The sequence below is a fragment of the Eleutherodactylus coqui genome, chromosome 6, assembly GCF_035609145.1.
Source record: "Eleutherodactylus coqui strain aEleCoq1 chromosome 6, aEleCoq1.hap1, whole genome shotgun sequence".
In the NCBI taxonomy this organism is placed as follows: Eukaryota; Metazoa; Chordata; class Amphibia; order Anura; family Eleutherodactylidae; genus Eleutherodactylus; species Eleutherodactylus coqui.
In genome coordinates this window covers 40,766,871-40,786,954 of record NC_089842.1, presented here as the reverse complement: position 1 = coordinate 40,786,954, position 20,084 = coordinate 40,766,871, and the positions used below count along the sequence as shown (strand labels likewise).

The window sequence follows — 20,084 nt, the reverse complement described above, 5'->3', positions numbered from 1 at the left end:
GAGGTATTTTGTATACTTACCTGCCTCCCCATGCCTGTGCAGTCAGCCGCAAAAGTCGGCATGTGGACCGTGCATTGAATTCATTGATCTCTATAAGAGTGTGCATGCACAGCCTGCAGCTAAGAGCCCGCTGCTTGGTCTGCACTCCAACATTCACAGCCTGCAGCTTAGAGTCCGCTGCTTGGTCTGCACTCCAACATTCACAGCCTGCAGCTTTGAGTCCGCTGCTTGGTCTGCACTCCAACTTTCAGCACAAGTATCAGGAGGTGGATAAGTATAAAAAAAATGCCTCCCCACTCTACTGGAAAGCTGCCCTATGAGCACCTTAACTTACATTGTGGTGCTCATAGCCAATGACAGGTTCCCTTTAAAGGAGATTCCCAGTTGTAAATTACCGATTGCCTATCCTCAGGATAGGCTATCAATAATGGATTGGCGAGGGTTCCAAAAGGCAAACCCTAGCCCATAAGCTGATGTGTTTGTGGGCAGAGCTGATTTCTACTGGAAGCAGACAGCTCCATTCTCACTGCAGTGGCCAGCCTTGGTATTACAGGCAAAGTTTCCATTCACTTCAGTGGGAATTTTGCAAGTAATACTAAGCCTGGCCACTGCAGTGAGAACAGAGCTGTCCTCTTCCTGCAGAAATCAGCTTACTACATGAGCACAATAGTCTGATGAACATCTGATCAATAGAGTTTCCGAGCGGTGGACCCTAACCAAACTACTATTGATGCTCTATCCTGATATTAAGCCATCAGTAGTTTACAAGTGGAAAACACCTTTAAATTTGCCAGATCCAAAATAGTCACCATTTTTTCCATAAGTCAGATTTGTACAAAACTTTGCTACTATTTTAATTTTTGCAGCATTCTCGCCTATGTTTTAAAGTGGGCGGGGCATAGTGGGCGGGGCATAGTGGGAGGTGCAGAGCCTCTTGCAGTTTGACATATTTTCTCTAATTATGCCAGAATCTAGCATGTGTTATGGCACAAGTCTACACCAGCTTACCTCTGGTGTACCTTTATTTTCAAGCACATTGATAGGCAAAATACAAGCCACGTTTCTAAAGAGGTGTGCAGCTCCTAATAAACGAGGCACATCTTACTCCAGAGCATATTAGATTAAGACCAGCGTATGGAACACCACTCCCAATAAATTCTCCCTACAGTCGTCATATTAATGTCCTGAGTATCTTACAGGGTCAGCTGGGTGACAACCAATATGGCCCCCCATAAGTCCTCACAGGTGTTGTCACCCAGCTCTCCAAGAATCCTTCAAACCAAATCTGCCTAGTTATTCTCTGTCTACCATTCGGGCTTCCACCATAGTGGTTACATGTTGTTGGGAGATTCTGCACATACTGGATTTGTGGAAGTCTGTCGTGTCCTTGCTCTCCATCCACAGGAGCTGGCTGTTCATGCTGGTTGTGCTGCTGTAGTTTCTGGAGCAAGAAGCCGATTTCCAGGTATTTGACAGCCAAGGGGAGTCACTTGTGTCCATCCTGTGGGAAAAAGCATCATCTAAATCTAGGGTACATAGCAGCACCCCCTCACCCACCCCCCGAGCCTCCCTTATAATGTGTGATATGCTGCAGGCTTCAGAGCAGAAATCTCCCAGCATTCCCTGGCTACTCACTGTCTGTACAAAGCTTGCTCTGGTAATTAGTATTTTGGTAGATGTCAACGTTACACAAAATACTCTACAATCATTTGATGTAAAAACAAAACCTGCACCAAGTTTCGGGTCGGATCCGGCTGCGTATTCTCGCAGCGGGACCTGAGCGTCTGCAGAGAGCAGCGGGACACTCACCTGCTCCCGCGGCCCCGGCTCTTTCATGTGCCGGCTGCCGGCGCATGCGCAGATCGGAGCCGGCGGCCGGTGAGTGACGCTTCTGTGCGGGGCTCACAGAGCCCCGCACAGAAGTAGAGCGTGCCGCGATTTGTTTGCCGCGCGAGATTTCACGCGGCCAAATCGCGGCCGTCTGCATAGAATTGCGTTTGTTAACGCAATCCTATGGCAGCTTCCAGGGGTGGAAATTCCGCGGGAAATCCCACCGCGGAATTTCCGCCCATCTGCAGGTGGCCTAAGGCCGCATTCAGATGACCGAGTGCGAGTAAGGCCACCTGCACACGGGCAGAAATCCCGCGGCGGGATTTCCCGCGGGATTTCTGCCGCTCAAAGCCTCCATAGGATTGCGTTAACAAACGCAATCCTATGCAGACGGCCGCGGTTTGGCCGCGCGAAATATCGCGCGGCAAAGAAACCGCGGCATGTCCTATTTCTGTGCGGCGCTCGCAGAGCCCCGCACAGAAACGTCACTCACCCGGCCGCCAGCTCCGGTCTGCGCATGCGCCGGCTGCACGGCAGCTGGTACATGAAAGAGCCGGGGCCGCCGGGTGCGGGTGAGTACGCGCTCATCCCTGCAGGCGCTCGGGTCGGATCCCGCGGCGAGAATCCTCGCCGCCGGATCCGACCCGCTCGTCTGCAGGCGGCCTTAGTCTGAGATTCTCACCAGGTCCACATATTGTGCAGTGTATGGGAGAGTGGACATTGCATGCCCTACTCTTGTCCATGAATAGGAACAGTATAGGACATGATGCAATATTTTTACAAGGACTATCGGTACGTTAAAAAAAAAAAGAAAGAAAATCGCTGTCCAGAAAAGAGTCACTGATTTTAATGGGTCCGAGTGTGCTCAGGTATAAGAACTCAGCTAAGCTATTAGGGGTGGTATCTGCTCACAGGCTTGCTGGCTGTTTCCAATAACGAGCAGAATAGTTAGTGCAGCTCTGGAGTATAACACAGGATGTAACTCAGGGTCAGTACAGTATAAGTAATGTATGTACACAGTTACTCCACCAGCAGAATAGTGAGTGTAGCTCTGGAGTATAACACAGGATGTAACTCAGGATCAGTACAGGATAAGTAATGTATGTACACAGTGACTCCTGCAGCAGAATAGTGAGTGCATCTCTGGAGAAGGTTGGGTGTGTGAGAGCTCTGCAGGATCCAGGGTGTGGTCACCATTAAGAGGAAAGCTTACCCAGCCAAGTCTACAGGTGCTGGGCTTGCTCCAGCCATGGAGTCCCAGACCTCCTCCCTCCGGCTTCGGTCGGGGGGAGGGAGGACTGCACCCCAGGAGGGGAGAACACCTGGTCAGAGTGGCAGCAATGTCACCCTGACTCCCCTGGAGGAGCCCAAGAGGACCCGCAGCCAAAGGAAGAGAGTGGAGGACCATGCGGCAAAACAACGTTTGCAGGCAAGTTGGGCTGATCGCAGGGAGGGCGAGTCTGTAACGGATGTGGCATCACGCATTGCCAAGTATATGAAGGACTTTGGGCATGTCGGGAGGCAGCTGAATAAATATAGGCAGGAGCTGCGCATTGCCCGCTATGATGCGGAGAGGGCCAGATCCCGTACCAGAAAATTGGCCATATCACGGCAGATTGAAGCCTGTGAGGAGGCCATTGAGTTTTATGAGGAGGAGAGGGAAAGGATTCTGGAAAGAAGTGGGCCTTTCAAAGAAAAACTGTTAAATGATGAGAGGTTCAGCAAAATGGCGTCAGTAAGCAGCGCTGCTATTAAAGAGCGCTCTACCAGGCGCTCAAGCAGCAGCACGGGCGAATCTGACGGTGCTCAGGATGGGCGAGCTGGGTGCTCTGGTGAGCAGCAATTTTCACTGCCAGGTGGGACTACTGGGCCCAGCATCCCAGCTGAACAGGTCAGCCTGCCTCCCACGTCGGGTGAATCTGACCTGGAGGACAGTGATGACAGCTGCAGCAGCAGTGGAGAGGGTGCGCTGATAATGCGGCAGATACAGCTGCAAGAGTCCCCAGAGAGGCTGCAGTCTTGCTATTTCGGGAATGATTGTCCCCCGGAGACCTCAAGCAAGAAGAAGAAGAGGAAAAAGGAAAAAAAATATATACAAGAAAAATTTGTTTATGTCACCAAGCACTCTGGTTTGGCTGCAAAGTCAGACCAGGATGGTAACCCTGAGCTCCTAGTCCCGGGCTCTGTGGTGAGTCCGGTGCAGGGGACTGGGGAAGAGAGGGTTAATGCGGCCCAAAACTCCAAGTCCGCTTGTGCCAGTAGTGGGAATGGAGGAGTAAAGGAGGTAGATAAGAGTGTTGGGAAAGCAAAGGGTCGCGGCCAGTCCAGAGGTGCTGGTGCTGTCGGTCATGTCCCAGTGGGAGGGAGGCGTGATCCGGCACCAGGTCCCACCTGTGGTGGCCTGGCTGTCCCCCCTGTGTCCCTAAAGCGCCTATCAGGTGCAGAGGGGGCGCAGTGGGTGGTGGCCGGGTCTACCGATCCTCCCACCCATGGTAAACATGCTCCTGTTCCTGGAAGGGAAGTTGAAGGAACTACAACTCCAAGAGTGGCTAAGGTGGGCGGAGCTACATCCACCAAAGTAAGGAAAAATGTTAAAAGGCCAGACACTGAATCCTCTGAAGTGCATCTCCAGCCACCCACTGGAGGTGCCACGGACTTGCCCTCTGGGCAAAAAGAGGGTGAAAATAATAAAGGTCCTGGTCCAGCAGCTAATGGAGAAGTGAGTGAGGAAATGGATGCGGCTGTTGGTACCCCTGCTGCCCCTGTTCCTGCTGCCCCTGTTCCTGCAGGAACAGGTGTCCCTGGTTCCCCGGCTAGTATGCCACCTCTTGTACGGGAGGGTGGGGCTTCGGAGGGTAGTCAGGGGGTGGGTCAGGATCCAGTCGCCCCTCCAGCAGCGACAACATCTGGTAGAAGTTATGCCAGTGTTGCCGCTGGAGGGAGGGGAGAGGCGTCCTCCTTGTCTTTGGGCTCTGGGGACGGCATTTTGCAACGGCGCCTCCTGGAGGCCTTGAGGAGGGGGGAGAGCTCGATGAATGTAGGGGGCAGAGTTGTGGATTTGTCTCTCTGGGTGGAGAGACATGGTCTTGGTGCCTTCCGAGAACAAAGGGGGGAGACCGTCTGGTCCCTGCCGACAACCGGGCAGGACATTGGCCGTAGGAATGTGGCTCGTCTTCAGTGGAGGGGCAATGACGCGTGTCCATCCAGGGGTAAGGTGGTGGAGCTTCTGCTGAAGATGGGTTTCAGGGCAAATGACATCTATGCCCTAATCCATCCTTACGGCACGTCTGAGTTCGACATCAGCTTTGTTCGCCCAGAGGGCCTCGAGCTCTTTTGGGGGAACTACGAGTTGATGAAGAACGAGCCCGGCTGGCGCGGTTTCGCTGCACAAGTGGTAACCCGCCAGACTGGAGTCAAGAGAGTGACCGTTTTGACTCGTAATGAGTCCCTCTCTTGTTACGATATCATGACTTGGATAAGTCGGTACGGAGAGGTGGTGGATATGCCCAATAAGAACCGGGACGAGCACGGCATCTGGTCCGGAGCCTGGACGTTTATGGTGAAACTTAAGCGTTCAGGGAATTCGGTGGCCCACATACCATCCGCGGCCTTCCTTGGCAGGGATCGTATCTTGGCCTTCTACCAGGGGCAGCCGAAGCTCTGTCACAAGTGCGGCGACCCCACACATTTGAGTGCAGCCTGTAACATCATCAAGTGCGCTCTGTGTGGTGAGGTAGGTCATCTTGCGGCATCTTGTACAGAGATTAGGTGTCACCTGTGTGGTGACCTCGGTCACCCATTCAGTCGCTGTCCGCGCTCTTTCGCCAATGCGGTCATGGCCCCAGCGGAGGAGAGCCATGAGGTTGCTTCTGCAGGGGAGGGGACCAGCAGAGGCGATGGAGCCCAGGAGCCAAGGAAGAACAAACATGCTGGGGCAGCCAAGCTGAGGCGCCAAGAGAAGCGCGGAAGGGGCAGGGAGCTGGTGGAAACCCAGGTGGCAGGTGGGTCAATGCTGGCCCCTGCTCCGGACGCAAATCATGTGGCTGAGGCTCCAGGGGACAGGGAGCTGGATGAGGAGGTCAGGAGGATCCAAAGGGAAGAGGATGCCACTTATTCAGATTCTTCCCACTATGAAAGTGTGGGTGAGGGCAAGGATGAGTGGCAAAAGAAAAAGCGTAAGCAGGGCTCCAAGAAAATGAAAAAAAGGGAAGGGAAATCTTCCCCTGCAACGGGCCAGGTGCAGGAAGGCAATCCAAACTCTCCTCTTGTTGGGCTCTCCAACAGGTACCAAGCTCTCTCGTCCTCGGAGGAGGCAGAGGGAGAGGTGCCCAGGACAAGCGTGGGGCCTACAGGGGGTGCTGAGCCTTCCTCTTATGGGGGTTTGGTGACCTCCAGGGGGAGGGCTGGCCCAGAGCCCAGTGGCAAGGAGGACGAGGTCGAGGGGTCATCCTCAGACCCGGATGAGAAGGGGGGTGGGAAGAAGAAAGCCATCTAACTCAATCACCAATGATGGCGGCACCCGCTCCATTGACGCTGGCATCCATTAATGTTGCCAGCATTAAATCTGATATGGCTAGATTTGCGCCCTTTGATTTTCTCGGCCGCGTTGAAGCTGACATTTTGTTTTTGCAAGAGACCAGGCTGCCAAATTTGGCAGCTGTGCATAAGGCAAGGAGGGAATGGAGGTCTGGTCCATCTTACTGGTCTCTTGCGGCCGAGCCATATAGCGGAGTGGCGGTACTTTTTACCGTAGCGGTTGAATGCCGACGGGTTATCGAGTTAGAAATAGGGAGGTGCCTGATCCTGGATGTTCTCATGAAGGGACAAGAGCTTCGGCTAATCAACATCTACGGTCCCCAAACCAAGCGGGACCGCAAAGATCTCTTTATGAGGATCAAGCCGTACCTTTTTACCAGTCGGCAGGTGATCTTTGGGGGTGACTTTAACGCAGTCACGAGGACCCGTGACAGGGGAGGCTCCCTAGTCAAGCTGACTTATGATAGCGTCGCGCTTAATAGCATAGCTAGCGAAGCTCGCCTGGTGGATGTCCACATCCGGCACACCCCAGGCCACGCGGGTTTCACCTATTATAGAGGCGAGTGCAGGTCTAGAATAGATAGGTTTTATTTGAAGGAGGAAGCCATCTCTTCACCAGTTTCTGCTGTTGAGGTGGAATTCTCCGACCACTGTCTGATTTTGTTTTCCCTGAATGTTGCAGAGACCCCCCGGATGGGTAGAGGCTTATGGAGGCTGAATTCATCACTCCTGGAGGAAGCAGAGATAAGACAGTCCTTTGAGGATTTTCTGCAGAGCCAGGTACCATTACTGGATCTTTGTAGCAGTAAGTCAGAGTGGTGGGAGATGTTCAAGATCAGGGCTGCGAGGTTCTTCTGCCAGCTCTCTAGCCTCAGGAGCCTGAGTAAGTACCATCTTTATCAGGGCCTGAGGAGGAAACTCGAAGATCTCGTCTCGACTGGAGGTAGCCGCGAGGAGATCTCCAGAGTGAAGTCTTTGCTCAAAGGGTGCCAGTATAATAGGCACGCATCTTTGGTTTTTGAGAGGGACTTCGGGAAGTACCACTCACCTGACCCTTACAGAAACTGCAAGATGTCAGTGAATCGTAAAGTTGTCACTGGACTGATCGACGGTACGGGATCTCTGAACAGGTCCAGATCAGGGATTCTGGAAGTCATCAGATCCTTCTACTCGCACCTTTTGAGAAAGAGGGATCTAGATCGAGATGTGATGTCGGCTTTCCTGGCTGAAGCTGTCCCTGTGCCAGGGGATGACATCTCCCTTAATGTTTTGACAGAGGAGATCAACATAGAGGAAGTTAAACTGGCGATTGATGGGCTTGCGCTCAAAAAATCGCCAGGATCGGATGGCTTAACATCTGAGTACTATAAGACCTTTCAGGACCTCTTGAGTCCCCTCTTGACTGAGGTTTTCAATGAGTGTCTTTCCTCGGACACTCTCCCAAAGTCAATGAGGAGGTCGGCTTTGATCCTTCTGTCAAAGGGTAAAGACTCGAGCCGTATTGAGAACTGGCGTCCCATAGCGCTTCTCAATACGGACAGGAAGGTTCTGGCAAAAGTGCTGTTTAATCGGCTGGTCAAGTTTGCACCCCGGCTCCTCTCGGGTGCCCAGCATTGCTCTGTTCCAGGCCGTAGCACCTTTAGTGCTGTTCTAGGTGTCCGGGAAGCAGTGGAGCAGGGTAGGGCTGGTCACTGGGAGGGGTACTTGCTGTCCTTGGATCAGGCCAAAGCGTTTGATCGGGTTAATCACGAGTACCTCTGGTCTGTTCTTCTGAGATATGGCCTGCCAGTGGGGTTTGTCAATTGGCTCAAGACATTGTACGCGGGGGCTGAGACTTTCCCGCTAGTGAACGGTTGGGTCGGCCACCCATTTGAGGTTGGGTCTGGCGTCCGTCAGGGTTGTCCTCTGAGCCCCTTGCTGTACGTGTTTGCCATTGATCCTTTCCTTAGGATGATTGATGGTGGGCCTATGGCGGGGTCGGGATGGATCGGGCGGTGCCGGAAGCCACCCTCAGGGTGGCAGCGTACGCTGATGACGTCACCGTCTTTGTGTCCTCGAGGGGGGAGGCAGAGTACGTGATGGCAGAGGTGGATCGCTACTCGGAAGCATCTGGGTCCGGCATCAACTGGGATAAGTGCGAAAGTCTCTGGTTAGGAAGGGGAGATCCTACATTTAGTCTCCCAGACACCCTTCCAGTGCCCCAGGACTCGGCTAAAGTTCTCGGCATCAAATTTGGCCGGGGAGATTACCCCATGCAAAATTGGGTGGTCAGGCTCGATGGTGCCACTCAGAAGGTGGCCCAGTGGAAGGGTTGGTCTTTGACCCTTCGGGAAAGGGTTAACCTGATCAAAACATACCTGCTCCCTTTATTCATCTACCTGGGCAGCGTATGCATTTTGCCAGAGCCTCTCTGGACCCGGGTCTGCAACCTGTTCTTCCTAATGTTGTGGGGGAACAGGTTGAACCTAATTAGGAGAGATGTCACATATCGCACGAGGAGACTAGGGGGGTTATCTATGGTCAACCCCGTGGTGTTTCTCGTAAACACCTTTGTTAAGATCAATATAGGCAACCTCTGGCAAGAGAGGGCTCCTCCGTGGGTATTCTCCTGTTGGGGATGGCTTCGGCCTTTCTTCCAGGAATGGGAGACTGGAGGGCGAGTGAAGGATCTTCGCACGCCGCACGGGCATCTTCCGGCTTACGCTACCGTGGTTCTGAAGATGATACGTCGGTGGGGTCTGGGGATGTGGGAGATCAGAACTCTGTCGAGGAAACTCCTCAATAAGAGGGTTCTGTTGACCCATTTCCAGAAGCCCCTGGCGCTCAAGGACTGCCCAAGTCGGGACCTGGAGGGAGGGTTACGTTTATTGAATTCTGACAGGATCCCCTTGAAGTTTTGGGACTTGACTTGGCGCTGTTTCCACGGGAGACTGTATGTAAGGGGCAACTTGAAGAGCAGGCCTCTGGTGGATAGGGGTTGCCCCCGCCAGGAGTGCAGCAACGTACTGGAAAGCATGGAGCATTTCCTGCTTCAGTGTCCCTTTAATACAGAGGTGTACAAACGGGTGGGAGCCTCCATTGGTTGGCCCAGGTTGGCACGCCTCTCGTATGCGGAATGGGTCTATGGGGCATTCGGGGACCTTGGTCGCAGGGACCGGTGCACTTTATTCTTAGTCAGCCTAGTGATCAGGTTTCACATTTGGAACGCACGGTGTCTAGTTTCGACGGAAGAGAAAATCCTCCCCGTGGATGAGGTGAATAGAAACATCCTGGGTGACCTGGTGAAGGTGCGCTCTCTGGATTATGAGAGGTTGGGCACGACTAAGGCCTCTCTCCTATGGAGAGGGTTTGTATTTCGTTAGGGACAGTCTTCTTATTGTTAGGGTCTTTGTAGGGACAGAATAGGGAGAAGTAGGGACAGTTTCTCTGGGGGTAAGTTTTAGGGAAGGAGTAGGGACATTGTAGGGACAGATTAACTATAGGGATAGTTTTTCTCTATTTGGTCGGTGCCCGGCTTATCATATCCAGTCCTTGTGGAGGGCTGTGTGTGCCACTAGTAGAGTTTTTGTTTTCGGTCAAAGATCAGGTATGTACGGCTGCAGGTAACTGAACCTTAGGCTTTCGGGTATTAATATGTAGTGTTGGTTTGTAGTTGTGTAGTATAAGAGATGTTATATGTTATGTTATGTTTTGTTTTGTATATAGGGCTAGGGGTTATAGATAGGTTGGGTGGGGGTTTATTGGGGGGAGGGGGGGGGGATTTATGCCTCAGCCGTAGCTTGACACGTCCCGGACAATGAACACTGGGCACGGACTGTTGGTGCGGGCGTGGCCCTCAGGCTGCGGCGGGCAGGGTGTGTGTATGCGGTGCAGCTCGGCTCGTCCTGGACATAGACATTGAGCACGGACTTGGGATGCAGGCGTGGCTCCCAGGCTGCACCGTAGGGGGTTGTTTGGGGGGTGTGGTGGTTTGGTCTGGATATAGGGTTAGTTTAGGATTATGTAAGGTTTTATTCTTTAGGTGGTGGGCATTAAAAAAAATAAAAAATATATATATATAAAAAGGTATTGGGTTGTTCTTATTGCTATTACTTTTGTTATTGTTGTTTGCATTATTTTTATTATATAATTGCTTCGGTTATTAGTCGTTTTCTTTCTTCTTTTTTGGGATTTCAGGCTGGATCCTGTGAGTTAGGGATATGCTTTCTTACATGTGTGTATATCGTTATATGTAATGTATATGTATTGGTGAGGATGAGTGAGTGTAGTTTGGAGTGCAGGTTGGTGTAGTCTGCTGTGTGTATTGTTTGGACCAGATGGACCTTTTGCTTTTGTCTCCTTTGTCGTGCAGTAAGGCAAAGTACAGATAACACAAGTGATTTGGTTTTGTTTGTTTATGTTTGTCTTATGCCAAGTGAGCGATATTTATGTTCTGTTTATTGTTATGTTTTTCACTTTTATAATAAAAAGATCTACAGGATGTAACTCAGGATCAGTACAGGATAAGTAATGTATGTATACAGTGACTCCACCAGCAGAATAGTGAGTGCAGCTCTGGAGTATAATACAGGATGTAACTCAGGATCAGTACAGGATAAGTAATGTATGTACACAGTGACTCCACCAGCAGAATAGTGAGTGCAGCTCTGGAGTATAATACAGGATGTAACTCAGGATCAGTACAGGATAAGTAATGTATGTATACAGTGACTCCACCAGCAGAATAGTGAGTGCAGCTCTGGAGTATAATACAGGATGTAACTCGGGATCAGTACAGGATAAGTAATGTATGTACACAGTGACTCCACCAGCAGAATAGTGAGTGCAGCTCTGGAGAATAACACAGGATATAACTCAAGATCAGTACAGGAAAAGTAATGTAATGTACACAGTGAGTCTACCAGCAGACTAGTGAGTGCAGCTCTGGAGTATAATACAGGATGTAACTTAGGATCAGTACAGGATAAGTAATGTAAATACTCATTGACTCCACCAGCAGAATAGTGAGTGCAGCTCTGGAGTGCAATACTGGATATAACTCAGACCCACCAGAAGAATAGTGAGTGCAACAGTTCAACTCAATAAAACCAGAGCCTTTTTCAAGCCTGGTCTAGAGCTGAAACACTGCATTTATTGAACATGGGAGACTAAATCACAGTTTTCACTGGACTCTAAGAGTGCTGCAACTTTTCTTGGATTTATTGTGAAAGGTAGTAAATATAAATGGATGATGAAGTCCGTTAAAAATAATCCCTTGTAAATAGTAAAACAGTAGAGCAGGAGGGGCCACATTCCCTCTCTGCTGAGGGCTTGTATGTTAGCACCGCTGCGATGCAGGGAGTCTCTGAGGGAGATGTGTCACACAAAGTGTACATTGCATTATCCTCCTGAGAGCGCGATTTACAGCCGCTTGTGAAGGACAAACGCAAATGAGTCTTATTGAGCCGAGAAATCGCTGAAACAGAGCGATATTTTATGACCGGTAAATGGCGCTGCCACAAACTCATTTCTTAACTGATTCTTCATGTTGAGTTATGGGCTGTCTGGCACACGCTGTGCTGAGGATGGCTGCCGCTGCGGTGCACTCCAACTACTGAGGAGCCTCACTGAGACATTATAGGGCACACCTGCCTTACTACCACAGAAGATTGGCGCAGCAGGTAGCAGGACCCTGTGTATCCCAAACTCATAGCAGAGGGTTGTCACAATTCTATCTAATGTACAAAATCCCCTGTAAGCTAAATCAACAGGACTTCAGACTGATACATTGTAGCAAACTATCAATACAAGAGAGAGCTTTCTACTGCTGTAGCAGTTTAGTTCACAAAGGATTGACTGGATACATTGTAACAAGCCCACAGCTGTGAGAATTATTAAATCGGGGCAGATTTTTAGCGCCTGCATATAAACTATGAATGTTCGCATTCATTAACGGCAAACAGATTATAAACAGAGTGGTATAAAATAAACAGTCAGTCTTTCATGTGAACACTAGATGGCGTTCAATGACGCTGGTGTAATGGGCGATCTCTTACCTGTGTTTAATGATTGTGTCTTCACTTGCAAACCGGTAAAGTCCTAGAAAAATAATCAAATTACCAGTCAAGATTACACCTGGACATACCAGACCTGGTCTCTGAAAACTAGGGGGGGTCTCCTCGCTAGCTCTGGTCTTCCTCTTGTAAGTGCCCACGAAAAACTAATATAAGCTAAAAGATGCCTAACTTTTCAAAGAACTAGCAAAACTACAATTTACGTAATTTACCTAAAATGCCATATTTGTGCTCCAAGGGTCTCCCTTTTTTCTAACTTTGCTATCCTCTGCCTGCTAAAAAAGTGCATCACTGGAGACTGTTGTCAGCAGAACAGGAAGTGGAGGAGGGGGATGAGCCATTGTGCTAATTGAAACCTATGAGAGCAGAAAAGAGTGGGGGAGAGATAGACATATAGATCTGCTGCAGGAACTAATGGTGAGTTATCTGCTGCTGTTTATTCACATGTATACTGCTCAGTACTCTTGTACACTTCTACTTGATAATGTTCTGTCTGTGTGTGTTAAAGTTAGAGAGCAAGATTTTGCAGTTTTCTGTGTATAATCTATAAAGAACAGTGAGAACTTGGAATCAGATACACAGCCTGCAGAGGGGAAAATAGGGGATACAAGTCTTATAATAGTGTTATGACAGCTTTTTCTGAAAAGTGATCTGAAAAGTTAGGTACATTTTAAGATTAGTTTCAAACGTGCGAGGGAGATATCAGGCCATGATTCACAGCCCAATGTCGCACTTTCCACCATGTGAAAGCCCTGTGGATGCGAGGCGTTTTCATGCGAAAACAGTCTTGCATCACAGCGGGGAATCCCTTCATCCAATTGCTTTCAATGGGGAGGTAGCAGCGGCACCACTGAAAGTGATAGGAGAACTCTGTGATCCTCTTCCAGTGCTTTTAATGGGGCCTGTGCTGCTGCCGCCGGGCCCATTGAAGACAATGGGCAATATTGCAGGAAAATAGAACATGCTGCAATGTGTTTCTCGTATAGCATCGCATTGCGGGGCTATGCAGAAAATCATCACTCGTGTGTATGACCCTATTCAAATGAATGGGGTATATATTTGTGCGTCTCGCAACACACAAATATCACTCAATATTATCACCTGTGTGAAACTGTGCTAAGTTTCTGCATAGAATTTATTATAGCCCCTCCTTGACTTTATGCAACGGGCATGTCTGTTGTAGTGGATTGACAAAGAGGTTTGGTTACTGCTGGAAAGTTCTTACACAAGCTCTGGGGATGTAGGGTCTTCAAGAACTACTGGCAATTTATGGAGTTTTATCTGGAGGCCCCCTGGATTATGCATCACAAGGTTTGTATGTTACCATGCGGTGGTTGCTGGTCCTCCAGGGCGGCGGTGTACCATGGTCGGGGCGCGTCCTCCCTGGCTTGTTGTCCAGCTGCCGAGGGTGCAGGTGCCTCGCCAGCATGGTGCTAGTGGCACCTGTGAGTGCAGCTGCCATCCACGAGCTCCCTTACATTATGTTCTGTTGGGAGTTGGCCGTCTCCCTCTCTCCACCCCTGGGCGGAGGCTTTTGTTTAAAGGTCGGGCAGAGACTCACAATCACTGCCAGTTATTGGTTCCCCCTCACTGTGCTAGCTAGGTTTCCTCTGTTGGTCTCCTGCTTCTGTCATCTTGTCTGCTATACTTTGCTATTATCTGCCAGGTTTTTCCATCTGCCTCAGTTCTACTTAGTATTGTTTGTGTTGGTTATTTGCATCTGCCTTTTCTGTCGGTGTTCTACTCTCTCCATCCTGGTACGCCAACGTCCCTTTTCGATCCCTAGTGAGAGTAGGGACAGCGGCCCAGTTGCCCGCCTGGGGTTAGCCAGGAGTGGAGGCAAGCAGGCAGGGACAGGGGTTGTGGGTGAGATCTAGGGCACCCGGGCTGGCGTATGATGGGTAGTATACCGTAACATTGTCTTTTGAGATAGTGGATGGTGCTCTGTAAATGTTGCTACTCATACTCTGTATAATCTTTCACTTTTTTTTATATCAAAAAAGTAATTCTACTTAACTGAAAACACTCAAAAATGCCACTCAGAAAGACATGGGTCCATGAAGATAATAATGCAGTCTCTATGCATTAACCCCTTAATGACATGGCCTATTTTGGGTTTAAGGACGCAACGATTTTTGGCGGATTTTCTTCTCCATTTATCTAAAGTCATAACTTTTTTATTTTTCCATTGACGCGGCCGTATGAGGGCTTGTTTTTTGCGCGGCGAACTGTAGTTTTTATTGGTGCCACTTTTGGGTACATTGACTATATTGTAAAACTTTTATTTTTTTTTTATGATAGCGGGGAGAGAAAACGCATCAATTCTGCCATAGATTTTTTTTTTTTTTACAGCGTTAATCATGCAGCATAAATGACACAGTCCTTTTTTTTTTCTACGGGTCGGTATGGTTACAACGATACCAAAATTCTTACATTTTTTTTTTAGGTTTTTCCACTTTTCTGCAATAAAAACCCTTTTTTTGGAAATTTTTTTTTTCTAAATCGCTGCATTCAAAGTCCTGTAACTTTTTTATTTTTTATGTACGGAGCTCTTTGAGGGCTTATTTTTTGCGAGACGAGCTGTAGTTTTTATTGTTACCATTTTGGGGTACCTATGGCTTTTTGATCACTTTTATTGCTTTTTTAGGGAGGCAAAATGCTAAAAATTAGCATTTTTGCTTCAGTTTTTTAGCATTTTTTTTAACGCTTTTTTCCGTGCACAGTCAAAAGCATGTGCAACTTATTGTACGTGTCGTTACGGATGTGACAATACCAAATATGTGGGGTTTTAATTTTTTTTTTTTAACCTTTTTTATGCTAATATGAGAAAAAGCATAAAAAAAGGTCTTTTTACTTTTTTACATTTTTTAAAATTTATTTTTTTAATCATTTTTTTTTTTTAAGCACAATTTGTGACTTGCAACACTGCCCTGATGATCGCTGTGATAAGGCATGGCAGGGCTTATACAGCGATCTCAGGCACTGGCAACACAGGACGCCAGTGTCTGATGTCCTGTTGCCATGGCAACAGGCCGGGCTCTCTGCGATTATATCACGAGAGACCGGCAAATCTCCGATGCGCCCCCGCTGTTGCAGCGGGAGGATGGCTATGACTGACAGCCGGCTCCCACTGCGGGATAGCGCAAGATCATATGTGATCTCGCGCTATCCCTATGACGTAAGGGTATGTCATTTTGCGGGAAGTACCCCGCTCCCATGACGTTTCCTTAGGAGGGAAGGGGTTAAATGACACGTGCAGTTCGCAGATGTTCTGACCGGTTTGTTAACACTTGGAGAGGTTGTCACAGCTCCGCCCTCTATTACTGATGTCACTCCATAATAATAATTAAGTTGTGATCAGACATCCACCAGATACACACACTTCTATACTACAGTGGCAGCTATTCAATTTATCACCTCTGACAACCAGTCTGTATATCATGTCAGAGAGGTAGTCACAGCTCCGCCCCGTTACTGACATCACTGACTCTAATTACATTGTAACCAGACATGAGACCCGCACACTTTATACCATCTATTACGACTAACAACCAGCCTCCATATCATGTGTGAGAGGTTGTCCCAGTCATGACCCCTGTATAATATATGTGTATATTACATGATTGATATCAGAACGCAGTTAACTGAATGCTCACCACTGTGTTTCTTTTTGCTGTAACGTTTGGAGTTCCTCTGACACAAGTAGATGACCGCCACCATCAGCATGAGCCAGGTAGCTCCCCCCACGGTGGCGATGAAGGCCGGATGCTTTACCACCTGGAGGAGGAGATCCAGTGGAATCATACCATCCGCAGCGTCTTCCTTCATCATCGCAGCTTCTGCAGGACAATTTGTAAACAGGAGAAGCAATGAGGGGCAGACAAGGAGGAAAGACGGGGCAAGACTGTGCGGGGATCATTGTGAGACTCTATGGGGGCCTTCACACTGGCGAGAAAAGCACACGATTTTAGGGCGATGCAGGAGTGAGTGAAAATGCAGAATTTTGAAACCAATGATTTTCAATGGTTTCCTTCACTCTTGCGATGTTACGAGAAAAAAATCATAGCATGTCCTTTCTTTCTGCATTTTGCAGTTTTTTTTAATCTGCCATGTCTCCCTATGGAGCTTCCTTTTTATCGCATCATAAAGCACGAACTTGCGTTTTTTGTGCGATGCCTTTTTAACATTAGAAAGTCCTATTGACTTTTGCATGAAAAAAATTGCGGTTAACAGAAAATCCTGTTAAGAAAAACACGTGAAAAAAATCACAAGCTGCAGCGATGTTTTTGCGAGAAAAAGCAGTGCTGATGCTCAAAAATTGCAGGAAAAAAAATTGCGATTATGCTGCAATGTCGCGCTCGCCAGTGTGCAGGGGCCCTTAGGCTAGTTCCACACCGGCTATCACAATTTGCCACGAGAACATTTTTAGGCGTCAGCAATGCTTTTTTTTAGAATAATCTCGCATTGCATTACTGTAGCCTGCGATAAAATAATGTATCGCAGAAGTCAATAGGAGTTTCTAATGTTCAATATTGTTCGGTTGCGATGCGATAAAAAGGAGGCTCCATAGGAAAACATGGGAGATTTATTAAAAAAATAAAAAATAAAAAAATATCGCACATTGCAGAAGGATAGAGCGTGCCGCGATTTTTTTGTTCTCTCAACATCGGATGAGTGAAAACATCCCAGATGAGAAGGAAACCATTGAAAATCATTGGTTTCATAATCTGCTTTTTTACTGAATCTCGCATCAGGTGAAAATCATGCGATTTCCTCGTCCGTGTGAAACCACCCTTAGAATAGAGCCAGAGGTGCCTGCTCACGGACACTTGTTATAAAACTACCTGGTCCCTTTATATACCTTAGGCTGGATTCAGACGAACGTATATCGGCTTGGTTTTCACGCCCAGCCGATATACGTCATCTCTCAGCGAGGGGGGGGGGAGGCTGAAAGAGCCATGGGGCAGTGCTCTGAGCTCCCGCCCCCTCTCTGCCTCCTCACCGCCCCTCTGCACTATTTGCAATGGGGAGAGGTGGGACGGGGGTGGGGCTAATTCGCAGAACTTAACCCCGCCCCACCTCCTTTTATTGCAAATAGTGCAGAGGGGCGGAGAGGGGGTGGAGAGGGGGCAGGAGCTTAGTTCCTTCTCCTGGCTCTTCCATCCTCCACCCCCTGCAGATGAGGACACCGTATATGGACTCGGCGTGAAAACCGAGCCGATATACGGTCGTCTGAATCCACCCTAACTCACATAACTGAAGGCGGTATAGTTTTTTTTGCCTTGAATTGCTTAGCATTGATCAGTTAAAAAAATTGAGCGCACATGGCTGTCCTCTGTGGTTTTTTTTGGTCCACCCATTGACTTGAATGGGTGACTGTCGTCAAGAAGCCAGACCAGAATATGTAATGTTGTGACTTTTTGCGTCTGTCCATGTGAAAAAGTGCATGTGAACAAAGAATATCTCACCAGTGACCATTTCCTTACCTATGAAGATGGATTTGGGGTTACTCAGCTTTCCCATGCCGTTACTGTAAATGGCTGCCACCTGAACCTGGTATTCAATACCAATCGGCAAGAAGGCGATCTCCAGGCTGCGGGTTCTGCCGTCTACTGTCCAGTTGGTTTGAGGAAGGGTCTCATTTCCAAAGCACCAGATCTAGAAAATCGCAAAAAGTAAAAGTGCTTTTACACAGGCAGATAATCTCCCTGTGCTAACGAGTGGTGACCAACAATAAGCATGCCAGTTGACCTTGGTCGGATCAATTGACTGGGTCAGATTCTGCATCCGGGAGCCCGCAGAGCCCTGCGTATTACCTGTCTCTTTTTTTCCTCATCAGTATTGCAAATGGTTGCAGCGAGCAGCCATCGGACATGCGCAGCACAGATTTTTTTTTAATGCCTCTTTTTCCCGCACCGGCGCTAGGCAATAACGCGGGTATCCGCGACCTATCCACAATATTAACTGCAGATGGGCTGCGGGTTGGACAGCCGCCATTGACTTCAAAGGAAGCCAGCCATGCGGAATCCGCACTAAAATAGAACATGCTGAGATTTACTGCGTTCGACCACGGTTTTTAACTCCCCACATCATTGTCATGGGTGGATGAGGTGCATTAAAAAGCGCTAAATGCGACAAAATAGAGTACACAGCATTAGAAAATCACAGCATTAGAAAACGCCACATTCGAGTACAGGTCTGTGAGGCCCCAATGAGATCAATGGCAGCGTTGTACAACAACTGAACGCCGCGGTAAAAAGCGCATGTGTGAGAGTTGCCTTAGAGTTTAGACCGATAAATGTGTTTGCGGATGTTTGTGCGCGCGTCAAGATCACACCTGTAAACCGTGAGAAAGTAAAGCCATTGATTTCAATGGTTTCGTTCTCACAGGTGTGTTTCTCTCTGGCAAAATCTACGTGTGAGAAAAGATACGTCCTGCCCTATCCTTCTGCTTTTCCTTGCGTGCGTAATAGTGTTGGGTTTAAACAGCAAAAAATATGAAGGCTTATAATTGGTACATGTGCAAATACTTTACATTGCGGTCAGTGCATTTACGCATACGTCCATCTGTTTACAATTTTATCCAAAATTTAAGGATCACGCCATCCTTGAATTTTGGATAAAAAGGGGGGGAAGGCCTGAGATTCGGGTGCCGGCGGGGGATAGCGGGGAGCGGCGGGGGATAGGGAGGAGGAACAGGGGGGGGGGGATCTCTCTCTCACCGCTCTCCCCCGCCAGCACCTGAATCTTTAAAAACGAGCGGGCAGGTACTCGCATAAGGCACTACTTGTTCGAGTAGTTTGCCTTAGCAAGTACGCTCGCTCATCTCTAGTAGTATGTCAAAAGCAAAAAAAAAAAGTTAAAGATTAGAGATGAGCGAACGTACTCGGATAAGCACTACTCGTCCGAGTAATGTGCTTTATCCGAGTATCGCTGTGCTCGTCTTGAAAGATTCGGGGCGCTCCGCTGCTGACAGGTGAGTCGCAGCGGGGAGCAGGGGAGAGCGGGCGGGAGAGAAGGAGAGAAAGATCTCCCCTCTGTTCCTCCCGGCTCTCCCCTGCAGCTCCCCGCTCCGCGGCGCTCCCCGAATCTTTCAAGACGAGTACAGCGATACTCGGATAAAGCCGGCGCGGGTGACAGGTTAGTTGCGGCGGGGAGCGGGGGGAGAGAGGGAGAGAGAGATCTCCCCTCCGTTCCTCCCCGCTCTCCCGCTTCCCGCCGGCCCTCAAATCTTTAGAGACGAGCGGGGAGATACTCAGCTAAGACACTACTCGCTCGAGTAATGTGCCTTAGCGGGTATACTCGCTCATCTCTAATTAGCAGTCATTCCGGGGATTTTAGCAGATCCATAGATTTCTGCGCTGCACCGTATTTTTTTTTTTCACCAATACGCCGCCTATGTGAATGGCAGGAAATACTCTAAGATCAGGACTTGATCACGTACAGCCAAACGTAAAAACACATATGGTCGTGTGAAAGAGATCTTTGGCAACGCTCACACACAGCGTCGGTAAAATGCTGCGATGTCAAACGCGGCATTTTGCAGTGATTTGACTGCCGCTTTTAACGCACCCCATCATTGTGATGGATGATGAGGTACGTTAAACAGTGTGAAAAAGCGGTAAAATAAAGCAAACCGAGCTTGAAAAACACAGCATTGCTAAA

At 48.8% G+C, this 20,084-nt stretch overlaps 1 protein-coding gene across 1 annotated transcript in view; it reads right to left on the bottom strand.

The window, feature by feature from the left end:
* Window positions 1–20,084, bottom strand: part of ROBO4 (roundabout guidance receptor 4) — a 108,478-nt gene that overhangs the window by 46,842 nt on the left and 41,552 nt on the right. The window contains exons 10-13 of the mRNA XM_066606662.1: window positions 17,906–18,077; window positions 16,076–16,258; window positions 12,402–12,444; window positions 1,362–1,501 (exon numbers count right to left, since the gene is read on the bottom strand). Coding sequence (XP_066462759.1) covers window positions 1,362–1,501; window positions 12,402–12,444; window positions 16,076–16,258; window positions 17,906–18,077 — 538 coding nt within the window. The remainder of the gene's footprint in view (window positions 1–1,361; window positions 1,502–12,401; window positions 12,445–16,075; window positions 16,259–17,905; window positions 18,078–20,084) is intronic.